This window comes from Bradysia coprophila, assembly GCF_014529535.1.
Source record: "Bradysia coprophila strain Holo2 chromosome IV unlocalized genomic scaffold, BU_Bcop_v1 contig_144, whole genome shotgun sequence".
NCBI lineage: Eukaryota > Metazoa > Arthropoda > Insecta > Diptera > Sciaridae > Bradysia > Bradysia coprophila.
In genome coordinates, this window is record NW_023503373.1 from 991,886 (window position 1) to 1,004,853 (window position 12,968).

Below are 12,968 nucleotides of genomic sequence, written 5' to 3' on the forward strand. Positions count from 1 at the left end.
GTTCCAAGGAACTCTTGTCTTATGGCTCTTGGACTTGGTTTCGAAAAATTATCTTGTAATGTTCTTTTGAGCTGTAGCGGTTCATTGACATCTTTTTATGCAATTCTAAGTTCTACTGTATTTTCTAAATAGATGGAAATTTGTAAGATATTAGAATGCAGAATTATTGTGGCTAGCTAATGATTTCTTTATCGATGAAAACGGTACGCGTATTGTACAGACCTCATTTTGCATTTTTGTTTACATGCATGTGTTTGAGTGAACAATCAACAAAACGTTCGAAAACTTGTAGCCGTATATCACTACGTGTTGTTTCTGTCACTTTCTTCATTAATTAGGTGAACATATATGTTGACAAAAGCACTATCAGGCTGGAGCCTGATAAAATAGGTCTTTGCAACCTGAGGACATCCAAAACTAAGCAGTTAGTTTGGGAAGGTCCCATATAACAGCAAATGTCTAACCCAACCGAAAGCCAGTACAATGGGTCCAAACGGAGGCCTTCATGCGTGCTCTACGCTAGAAGAACGCCTTATTTGGATAAAAAAAAAGCTTTATCCAAAGTATATTGACCATAGTATATTGTACACCTTGCTGTGACAAGTAGATTTTTGTAGCACTAGCCCTAAGTTTTCCATATAAGCGTAGAGAGGCCTAAGTAGTCACTTTAAAGAATAACGTCGCAAAATTGTAAGTCTTACTCTACACATAGCAACGCACTCCAATAACAGGCACAAGAACAGATTCTTTTAACTGTCATTTGGCCTATTATTTTGTATGGAACGTTCGTAACCGAAAACCGTTTACCGAAAATCAAATTTGTTAAATTTTCTATGATTTTCAGTTGGCCAAAAATACGTCACTAAGTTCTCTGGGACTTTCGTTCAATTTGAATAGATTCGGTAAATGAATTTGCCCAACGCACTCCAATAGCATTCAACTAGTTAGTCTTATACTTGCCACCCGAGCCATGATCCAACAAAAACCTTCGTTGGATCACAAAACTCAGATAGTTCGTCTCCTACTTGCTACCGAAGTCCTGATCTTGTACGTTGATTTGCCAATAATACAATAATAATTTGACATACAGAAGAGACATCCACAATTACTCAACCAGATCGAGGAATGACTTTCACCTATATCGCATTGGATCAGTGAGTGGGAGTAGTTTTCTGTTCCATAAAGGTTTTAAAATGTACAATGAGCTGCTAAATGACATTAAGAAAGAGACAAGTGAGAATTTATTTCAGAGAAAATTGATTGAACGATTATAGGTGATGTACCAGGTGTAAATTATGATTGTCTTTACACCAATTGTTTGTCAAATTTTCTTGTTGTGATATTGCGTAAATTATTGTGTATTAATAGCTGAAGCTAAATAAATGATTTCAATTCAATAATAGGCCTCATTTTCATTGCTTCGAAATAGGTTGTTACTACTAGGACTTATGATTGTGGACTCACACAAAAAGGGGTTGGAGTAATCTGGCACACAATCAATTCTAAGGGGCGAATTTGGCACAGTCCCGACTTTTCGTTACATGCAGTAAAATAGAGCATACTATGATCTCGTCTGCCAGATTCCCCGATGTCCGTAAAGGATAAATTTCAAATTTTTTCAGTTGCAACTATCCTCTAACTGCTTTATCGTTTGTGCTGATTTTACCGATTCCACATGTCGCTTAGTATCTGAGGAAACGGATTTTGTCTTTTTGTTTTGTCAAGTTGAATTTTACATGTAGACAATGGTTGCAAGGGGTGTAAGATCAGCTCGTAAACATTATTCTATACGTTTTAAATTTTCTTTTTTTTTACAAAAAAAATCATATTTTAATTCATTTATTTAGAGAAGTAGTATTATATTTGACATTAATTATGAGACGGTAGTGTACATACTATCCGCCATCGGTTTAAAATATTGGTAATGATCTGAAAGGTATTATACCGGTATTGCATGGAAATTCAACCTAACAAAAACAAACAGAAAGTCACTCGAAGTGTCAATGCATGGTATCCAAAGAAAATGCACTGAACAGCAAATTTGCAAATGGCGTTCTGTCAAAAACAACACAGAAATTCATTACAATAATTAAAATTATATTTTTTAAGTGTTTCTCGCGTTATCCTTTGTTTGTTTTGCTACGGAAAAAAATGTGAGATTGTCATGGATAATTGAACGAATGTGTTGTGATGGCATAAAACAGTGATAGCAAAGCTCTAAACGAAAATACACCAAAATAGCAAAGTGTTTTTTGATTGTCAAAAAATAATATGGCACACGGTGGACACAATAATAAATTACTTAGTTCGGATATATCAAGACGGAATCCCCAAGACGAATATGAATTAATCCAGAAAATTGGTTCCGGAACATATGGCGATGTGTACAAGGTAAGCCACATATGCATATAAGGCGTTGGTTATTTGGGTAAATTTAGTATAAATAAATAAAATGAGAAAACTACAGGTGAACTGTCAAATATCTGGGATATGTCTCGTTGTTCAAAATAAACCCCTCCTTTCGTTCAAGGCCAACGTCTAGTTAGCTAGTAATTTATTCAGATTTCTTTCGAAAAACCAACAACCAAAAACGAATTTTTAATTGATTTTGTTTCACTTGATGAGTTTTGCGGAGGATTGCATTATCATTGTCCAAATTAATTAGCGTAGAGAAATGATTGTCAGAGGAGTTGGATATGAGTATGAAGTGTGGCGATAATGCTATATATATTCGTCTATTCTCTATTGTTTTGATTTGGTTGTACATATATGCCACGGTGTGCTCAAGTTAGCGAGACGACAGAGAATTATTATGTTTTTATGTGATTTTGTCATTTAGGCTCATTATTAATTCAATAATGCGTACCGTACACGCAGTAAAGGTTGAACAACGCTTAATGTAGTTACAAAAAAAAATGCGTAAAAAACAGTACGTACACGCTTCATGTACACGAAAACTCAACCAGTTTCCTTGTTCAATCGAACAATTTTCAGGCGAAACGAATACAAAGCAATGAGCTAGCAGCTATCAAAGTCATCAAAATCGAGCAAGGCGATGACATCCAAGTCATTCAACAAGAAATCATAATGATGCGCGACTGTCGCCATCCCAACATAATTGCATACTTTGGATCATATCTACGTAAAGATAAGCTTTGGATATGCATGGAATATTGTGGTGGCGGCAGTCTGCAAGACATATATCAAGTAACGGGTCCGTTGAATGAACAGCAAATATCCTACATGTGCAAGGAGACGCTCAAAGGTCTACAGTATTTGCACTCGATGAGTAAAATGCATCGCGACATAAAGGGAGCCAACATTTTGCTCACTGATGTCGGCGATGTTAAGCTAGCCGATTTCGGGGTGTCAGCTCAGATTACAGCTACGATAAATAAACGTCGTAGCTTTATTGGAACTCCGTATTGGATGGCACCCGAAGTGGCAGCTGTTGAACGAAAGGGTGGATATAATCAATTATGTGATATTTGGGCATGTGGCATAACGGCTATTGGTGAGACTTTGAAGCGAACGAAACATTGATGACACGACTGATACTAACGTTCTAACTCTATCAACAGAATTGGCAGAACTTCAACCACCCATGTTTGATTTGCATCCGATGCGAGCTTTATTCCTGATGTCGAAAAGTGGCTTCAAACCACCCACGTTAAAGGATAAAGACAAATGGTCGCCGACGTTCCACTCATTCATAAAAGTTGCTTTGACGAAAAATCCGAAAAAGCGACCGACTGCGGAACGATTATTGGCGCATCCGTTTGTTACGACTGAAATGTCTATGCGAGTAGCCAAAGAATTGCTGCAGAAATATCGTAATCCTAATATGTGTTTCCAATACTCGGATTGTGACGAGGACGGAGCAGTAGCGAATGTACCGCAACGGATTCCTAGCAAAGCCACGTCCCGATCGAATGGACAAAATCAAAATCATACGCTTAATTCTGGTAAGATTGTGGTGCTTGTAATCGTTACGCTAAATGTTCAATTCCAAAGTGGGAAATGTCCAATGTAGTCGCACTGAGACTTACACTTAGTTTTAAGGTTGTTTGTCTAGCCAATTTGTCACTATGTTAACCTGTAAATTATCAACAGGTTCATCGTCACAATGGAACGACAGGTCATCTAGTCCGGAAACGTTAGCTAGCGACATGTAAGTAGAAAGCGAAAATATTTTCTTCACTTGTCCATGTCATTATATCCGTTCAGAATTGTATTGAATCGCATTACCAGAATTTATTTCTATGATCCCTTGATGTCCAATTCATTTCTAAATTTTTGTTCTATTTTCCCATCTGCATAGAATTAATGGTAGTGCACCTCGAATTACCGGTACACTTTTATTTCAAATGACTTTAAGGTTAGATTTCTTTTATCATTTTGTTTTTAGCGTTTGTGTTGCTAATTTATTTTGAGTTTTGGATTTCATTTCGTTTTTATTTTTTTGTTAATGATTTCGAAGCCATTATAATTTCGCTTAACGCTTTTCCGAGCACTTTATTATCCCGAATTGGTTTTTGATTACTCCCAGTACTCGCAGAACTTAACTCAATTCCACTCATACCACTCATATCCACAAAATTGCATAATATGCTTCCGTTTCCGTTATCGAAGTAGTCCCAAAATGTTTTATTTGAATCAGTTATTGTTGCCATTCAATACGTGCGAAATGTGCAAAATCAACTTATCGGAATCAATCACAAGTTTTATTGGCGTTTAGATTAAATACATCTGCGGCGATATCAACAGTACATTTGAAAATTATGCTGTTAGTGATAAGGTAAATACGGACGAAAATTGATTACTATTGCGTCTGCCACTGCTGGAATTCGTCGTTAAATCGCAGAATTTTATTTTTCGGCATTTGTTGGTATCTTATCGGATTAGAATGGATATAATAATGAAACTCCTTAGCTCAATCGACTTTCCTTTTCATTCCAACGGATAAAATCGAATTTTGCCATTGACTTTTTTGAATCATTCAACTATTGTCCAAATTCGATTCGTAATGATTCGCAACTCTTTTCTGTCTGCAAAATCAATTAACATTCACTTCAGAATGATATTTGTGTGCAGCTGCACATAACATTGTACATTGAATTGCAGTGTGTTTCATATAGCACAACTTCTGTCGCATTTCTCACTGATGTCGTTTTGTTTGCAATACAGAGATTAGATTCGTCCTACGTTTATCAACACTGTATATTTTCCGTAATTTAATTAATCGCTTTGTGCTCTAATTACATAGCCAGTGATGCTTGTTCGGTATATAAATCATAATGTGTGAATACAGTACGGAAGCAATGTTTTAACAACAACTATTTCTAGCCTCTATTCGTTGTGACTAATGCTTTCTTCTTCTTCACGTTTTATTTAAATCATGATCGTTTGCCGTTTCTAACAATGCAAAACGTAGCCATAAATTCTGAAGAATAATTGTACTACTAAAAGTCTGCTCCGCTGAAGTCTATAAATACGAGACAATATGCGTCTGATTACAGGAACAATAAAATTGAATTTTGTGAGCATTTGTTTTCTAGGTAAAAATAGATTTCGTGTGTCTGTTTTGCATATAATTTTGTTTTGTTTTTAAAACTATTAATCTAATCACTAAAAATGCGCTTGTTGAGTATAATAAACTGTGTTTTGACGCAACTAATTTTGTTCGACCGCAGTTTCAGTTTCCATTTATAACCCAAACCCTTGCAATGTGTACAACATTTTACATTGAATTTTTAATTTAATTGTAGGAGTCTCTTACAGTATATTGATGAGGAACTCAAACTAAGGTAATTGAATACTAACCAGACAATGTTGGCCTAATTTAGTTGAACTAGTCTAGTCACTCAAATTATGCATTTGTCATTGCTTAGCCTACATTTAGACTCGTACAATTTGCGTAGTAATTTACATCGACAGTACAATTTCATAGCCTAACATGAATACGCAACGAAAAGGTTGCATCAATTCAAAAATTAAAACTAACAAATATATAGATCATGAATCGCTATTAAACGCAGAGAGTGATCAAAATCTGGGTAGCAGTATAGATCTCCTTCAATGAATGAATGAACAAAAGAGTTACCTTTAAGATGATCTATTGTGATTTTGAGTTGTTTTCAAATTGTTTGATTGTGATCTCATCTATTATGATTGCTAAGCATGGTCACCAAATTAACAGCAAGAATAAGAATGGGGGACGGGGACACTGTTTTTCTGTTTTTAGAAAGTCTTTCGATTAGAATTGTCGATACCCATGTAGTTCTTGCTGCAGAACACCTTACATATACTTATTTTCATCGAGACTGGAAACGGCCTCCGGCACATTTTAGGCGGCTGACAAAATTGGGTCGATTTTGGGTCGAACCTGATGAACAAAATTAATTTTATAAAAAAATCTGTGTATTTTAGAGGCATACCGTAGAACAATTTTTTGCTTAGAATAACGTTCTGCGTCGAATTAGTCGCATCGAATCTATTACTTCTTTTGTTCAAAATATTTTCAATAGATCGCTACAAAATCTTGTACTCAATTAGTTTTAACATTCTTTTTAGTACATAAGTCTTACTAGCCAGAGCTGGTGGATTATTTTCGACATTTCTGTCGATAGCAGATGATTATTCAGACGATGTAAAGTGTGAGTTTTCGATCATATTGATTAAAACCTACCATTTGAAATATAGGGACTACAGAATTCTGTTTCGTGCCCATAATGACCATAATCATATCATATTAGACTCAGTAATAACTCTCAAATTAAGTGTGACATTAGTTTTCCAGTTGTTCGACGGCTCAGGAACATTTATTTGTTTGTTTTCCCATTACGTTCACATCACAATATTACGTCTAAGCGTTTCACCTCTATCAAACATTTGATTTGTGTACATCGATGTTTTCATATCATAAAAGGTGTATTCCTGTCAAAGCTTCACGAGGTTGATAAATTAAACTCTTCGATAAACTGACATAGAACAAGGGTGCAATGAGAAATATTATCAGCACCGATGAACTCTGACGGGAATTGAGCTGCAAAATATTTTTTATTCATTTGTGGTTTCGGTGAATTAATTGGCATGTTCACATATCACGGATCAATGAATCCATCCATAATTTGTATAATACAAATCACTTCATTATTAATTGTACGAGTCTATTCGATTGTAAAATAATTGCTCACTTAGTGTATGCGTATGCGTAGTTGTAGTGTTTATCTTTTGCTTTACTCTTCGCTTTTTTCGTTATCACTTTTCTTATTCATTGTTGATGCAATCCCTTCTTGTATATTATTATTATAGTCATAGTAGTTGTAGAACCTCCAGTCTTAAGGTCTAATAATTCTTACACTAAATCTTCTTAATCGATGCAACACTAACTGCTGACGAGGCCACAAAAGTAGTTCGACCACAATTTCGATATAGCATTTAGGGCGAAAATAATAAAATATTTTTAGTGAGTGTCGCATCGACGAAGGAACTAAATCAAGGCAAAAAATAAACAATTTTTCTGTTACTTTCGCATTCGGTTTTCTTCAATTCTCTAAAAATGAAATCTTTTAATCGGCCATAAACAAAAAACGAATCGAATCGGACTGATTTCAGAGCAACACTTCCTCTCACCGACACCAAAGAATTACTATCACCTGACTGCTTATGTTCCCATTCCTCAAATCACAATGGCAGCAATGCCATGAACGATCTTACCAATATATCAAATGCATGCTGTAGTGATGGATGCGATGAACATTGTGTTTTTAGCGACGAACCAAATCAGAATGGCATTGAAGATCCATCGCCACGTCGACATAGTTCAATGGATCAGTTAATGGGTCTGCTTCACGAAATGGGCAAATCAAGACAGCGAAGTCTAAGCGATGGACAAGATGAAGGTTTTTGCGCTTTGTAAATTGATAATGGATGCGGATGCTACCCAATTTGCTTTTATAGATAAAGAAACCCAACCTGATTTGTTGAACAACACACCCCCTGTGCCTCCGAAACGATCACATCGAAGACGACACACACCACCAAGACCCGTGTCTAATGGTTTGCCGCCAACACCGAAAGTGCATATGGGAGCTTGTTTTTCGAAAATATTCAACGGTTGCCCTTTACGAATCCATTGTACCGCTTCATGGATACATCCGGAGACTCGAGATCAATATCTACTGATTGGTGCGGAAGAAGGCATTTTTCATTTGAACATGAACGAATTGCATGACGCTGCCATCGATCAAATGTATCCACGTAGAACTACTTGGCTGTATGTGATCAAAGATGTGCTAATGAGTCTGTCCGGGAAAAGTTCACAGCTGTATCGTCACGATTTGCTGGCATTACATTCGAAGCAAAACCATCGATTCTCGTTACACATGAACAAAATTCCGGAGAAGTTGGTACCGCGAAAATTTGCACTGACAACGAAAGTCCCGGATACAAAAGGTTGCACACAATGCTGTGTGACGAGAAATCCATACAACGGTTACAAGTATTTATGCGGTTCACTGTCATCGGGAATATTTTTGATGCAGTGGTACGATCCGCTAAATAAGTTCATGTTGTTAAAGCAGTGTGATTGGCCGTCATTGACTTCGTTGTCCGGCGTCAATCCAGCTGTAAATGGAGGCATTACAAGCGTATTCGAAATGATAATCACTCCGGAACTAGAATATCCTATTGTTTGTACCGGCGTTAAAAAGGCGGTCAACGGTGCGGTCAAGCTAGACTTGATCAATATGAACAGTGGTAATTAACTGAAACCTTCTTAAATCGCGATACTTACTTTTGCTTTATTTAGGCGCCAGTTGGTTCCATTCGGACGAACTTGAAATGGATGGTACAGCAACGATGATACCGCGTCGGGATCCAATTAAAGCCGTCAAAGTATTTCAGGTGAGTAAAACATTGTGACGTCCAGAAACGGTCATCGTATATCGATGCAAACGTCAAATCTGTTACTTCAATCGTTTAATCTATCTCCTAGTGTATCCAAAATCTTTTACTTCATTTGTTTTAACTTAATTTTCACTATATAAGATCTTCCTAGCCAGAGACTATGTTTATTATTGTCATTGTTGTCGATAACAGATGGCCGTTTCGAAAATGTTATAAATCACGGCTGATCATTTTTGACTTTGCATAATTTATACAGCTGGAAAAGGATGCGATACTGGTATGCCATGGAAGCAATATTCAAATTGTTACAATGCAAGGGAATCTTAGACAGAGCAAGAAATTAGTGTCACAATTGCACTTTGACTTTTGTATAGATAGTATAGGTGAGTGGAATTTCGAAAGGATTCGGTTGCAAGCACTCGAACACTAATCCATTTCTTTCGTGACTTCTAGTATGTTTACCAGACAGTGTATTAGCATTCCACAAAAATGGCATGCAAGGTAGATCGTTACGAAATGGTGAAATTACGCAAGAAATTACCGATTCCAGTAGAACGTATCGACTTCTGGGCAGTGATAAGTAAGTTGCTCCTTTAATTTAATCGAAAGACTGTCTCATAGGGACATGGTTTGAAGAATAGTTTGTTATGGTACTTGTTTGACCTCTTTGACCTCTTGGCTGGCTAAGGCTCGGAATAGGTCAGCGCAATCTGAATTTATCTGAAAGCGGATTAAATGACCTGAACGTTTTGACAGATTTGTTTGAAAATTTCATAAAATTTCGGGGAAACATGAGGTTTGAGAAATTCTGGCTTCGATCAGTTAATGTTGCTTCAAATCGAAAACCTGACCTGACCTGAAATTTCAGGTGATACAATTCGTTGACAGCGGTCGACCTTTTCCGAGCTGTAGCCACTGCAGAGAAAATAAAGTAAAAAGAAATTTGAAAATAAACTTATTATTGAAGAGTTCGTCGTACCTAACAAGTCAAATTTTGAAAATTACAACTTTTTAGAAATGACCGATCGTTTCAATAAAAAAAAATGAGAAAAGTTCGTACTTCATGTGGTACCAGTGATTCTATTTAACTAAGACAGCTAGTCTAACATATTAGAACCAAAATACGTCGAACGTTTAAAATTTAGTTTTTTACATACCCGCTTCTTAAAGCATTTTTTCGGCATGCTGTAAAGGAATCCTTGATTCTTAGACCTAAAGAATAAATGCTCCATCCATAGTACGACGATGAATAGCTGGCAGGAGCGAAAATGATAAAAACTAAATTGTAAACGTTCGCCGTGCTTTGTTCAAATTCTATACTAACTGGGATGACCACCCAGACACCAAAGTACCACAACAAACATTTTTCGTCATAGGAAGAATGACATCGGCTTCAAATGATGACAAACTGACGGTTTCATGTTCTCTTTTTTTCTGATAAAAATTATTCATTCACTAACTTAACAGAGTGGTCGCCTTAGAGAGTCAACTACTTCGTACTGGATCATTAGGTCACGAAGAAGGACACGATTTATACATTTTGGCCGGCCACGAGGCCAGTTATTAAAATAAAAATTAAAAAAAAACAATTTCTAATTCGATGTGGTAATGTATTCATTTTACAGAAATTTATTTAAGGAAACTCGTTACATTTTTAATCATTTTAGGTGTAAATAAAATAAAATCATGAAGAAAGTAAAATTAATCAATTTGTACATTTAATCATTTCGAAAAAGAGAGAAAAAAAATTAAAATTTAAAATTTTTTACACAAAACGGGATAAGAATGAAAAGAATCAAAATTTATGATAAAATCGCGAGTTGCGAAATGATTTATGGTTTTTGTGTTTAGTTTGTTTCGTTTCACTTTTTTTTATAATAATCGGCATTTGTACGGAAATGTTCTCGTGGTCGATGATGGGAAAATCAATCAATAAATAACATCGACAGATATGCACAAATCCTCGAAGGTTGTTGTTATACATCGGATTCATTTTTCTGTGTTAACTCATTTACTCTTTGATATAGCTATAATGGTACAACGCATTTTACAGTCACATAACACATCAAGGCAGAGTAATTCGAAAATTGTTTCGCTGCGAGTTCTCTAAATCCGATTAAAATTGGAGAAGACGAATTTTTAGTAGAATCAATTCTCAAATAAGAAACCTTGCGTCACTATTCATCTATTTGGTCAAAGTCAAAATTGTCGCTCGTTAATTTGTTGTAGAAAATGAACAACCATAGACGACGGAAGATTTAGTTGCATTTTTTTTTTTAATTTGACCATTCCCTATTTGTATTTTTAAATCTGCAGAATGATCCTACGCGCCTTTATTTGTCCTAATTTTCTATTTCACACGATATTGCATTCCTAATTTGAAACTTTCTACTCATTTGTTGTCATTTTCGACTTTGTGTTCCAGAGGGTTATAGCTGATGAGCCCGTTGTTAATTTGAAAAGCTTCAATGCATGCTACTCCAACTGACATTTTCTTTGGCTATATTTCGAGAGAGACATTTCGCTTTGACCGTTCAAATACATAAATCTATCAGTATTCAACCACAGTAAAAACTGTTTTATTCGGAATTAATAAAAAAAAATCAGCAAAAAACCCAAAAAAAAGTCACGTTACTAGGACGTATACGTATGTTCAATATAAATTATAAAAAAACCCGTTGCATGCATATAACGTTATGTAGACACGTAAAAATCTTTTTAAATTTATCTAACAAAAAATGGCAGGCATTCGTTAAAAGAATGCAAAATGATACACACAAACACAAAACAAACAAACAAAATATTTAGAAAAGAAAATTTGAAATCTGTAATTAAGGTTGAAACGGAACAATTATCGTAGATCAAGTCAATGTGAGAAATAATTAATATCGTGAATTTGTGCAAGATGAAAGGAATAAAATTTTTGTAAAAAATTCGAAATAAAACAACAGAAAAATTCTATTCAAAAACGCAATCAGATAATAGACCAAGAGCCTGCATGCATTGTAATATCAGTGACTCATACGACAACGGTTTCATGATAGGGTTATTCTGTAACTATACCGCAGACTAAAAAATGTTTGTTTTAGCAATTCTGTTTCTGAGCGCTGAGAAGCCCGTAATGAAAGTATGTCTAGTGAACATTTCATTCAATTTACATCAAAGTCGAATTGTAAAGAAATAGTGAATTGTCACTGGAGAAATTTCAAAATTTCACTAGTCTGTCACGACAGAATTTTCGGTAGACGTTCATACTTCACTTGACACGAATACAATCATTTGGACACCAGTTTGGATTTTCTCCGATATAATCTGACCAAAATATGTACTAACTCTCTTCATAGGGAAATGTTATTTCACGAATTTCACGAAATTTAAAAAAATAAAAGCAAAATAAAATGATCGAATCTGGTTTTTGACAATTGAAATTCAATTGTCAAAAACCAGACTCGATCATTTTATATTGCTTTTACCTTATAAATTTCATTAAATTTTGTGAAAACTTTTACCAAATTCAAAATTATGAAATTTAATGGAATTTTGTGAAGCATAGTTTCGTTTCAGAAATTCAAATTCAAAATTTCGTGAAGTAAATCAAACGATTTTAATTAAAATATTTTCCAGCTTTCGCAATTTCATGAAATATTTAATGAATTTCACAAAATTTCATGAAATATTTAACGAATTTCACGAAAATTTAACGAATTATACAATTTACGGATGGGTAAACCATTGGTTCTATCGTGTTTTTGGGAGTTTTATCCGTACATTGATGCACCCTTGATCCATACACTGCTGTACGATTAATCCGTACTTATCAGGTGACAGTTGTGATTTCTGTATTTGACACGTGAGACGCCTACGACACTGTATATCCTCAAACAAGTTAATTTTGATGTGGTTAACCAATGCTCAGATTTGTTAAGTAAAAACTATTTGCTGGCGGAAGACTGCCAAAACAATTCATAGTGTTGTGTCAGTTATCAATATAAACGTTCCTTTTTATAGATTTGACCGACCTCGATCGGTAATTATATGTTTAATTAGTTCGGAATAAT

The 12,968-nt window shown here is 35.2% G+C and overlaps 1 protein-coding gene across 12 annotated transcripts; it reads left to right on the forward strand.

The window, feature by feature from the left end:
• Positions 1-2,023: 2,023 nt before the first annotated feature.
• LOC119071148 (mitogen-activated protein kinase kinase kinase kinase 5) lies at positions 2,024-11,811 on the forward strand. 12 transcript variants are annotated; one of them, XM_037175878.1, is made up of 12 exons: positions 2,024-2,391; positions 2,995-3,514; positions 3,582-3,965; positions 4,114-4,171; positions 4,322-4,378; positions 5,769-5,807; positions 7,618-7,904; positions 7,963-8,760; positions 8,813-8,907; positions 9,167-9,293; positions 9,364-9,490; positions 10,378-11,811. In XM_037175878.1, the coding sequence occupies exons 1-12, from the start codon at positions 2,272-2,274 to the stop codon at positions 10,475-10,477; spliced, it is 2,712 nt and encodes a 903-aa protein (XP_037031773.1). In that variant the 5' UTR covers positions 2,024-2,271; the 3' UTR covers positions 10,478-11,811. The 12 variants fall into 12 exon arrangements, with proteins under 12 accessions (XP_037031773.1, XP_037031774.1, XP_037031780.1 ...); XM_037175879.1 differs by having other exon boundaries at positions 7,963-8,757; XM_037175885.1 differs by having other exon boundaries at positions 7,774-7,904.
• Positions 11,812-12,968: the final 1,157 nt, after the last annotated feature.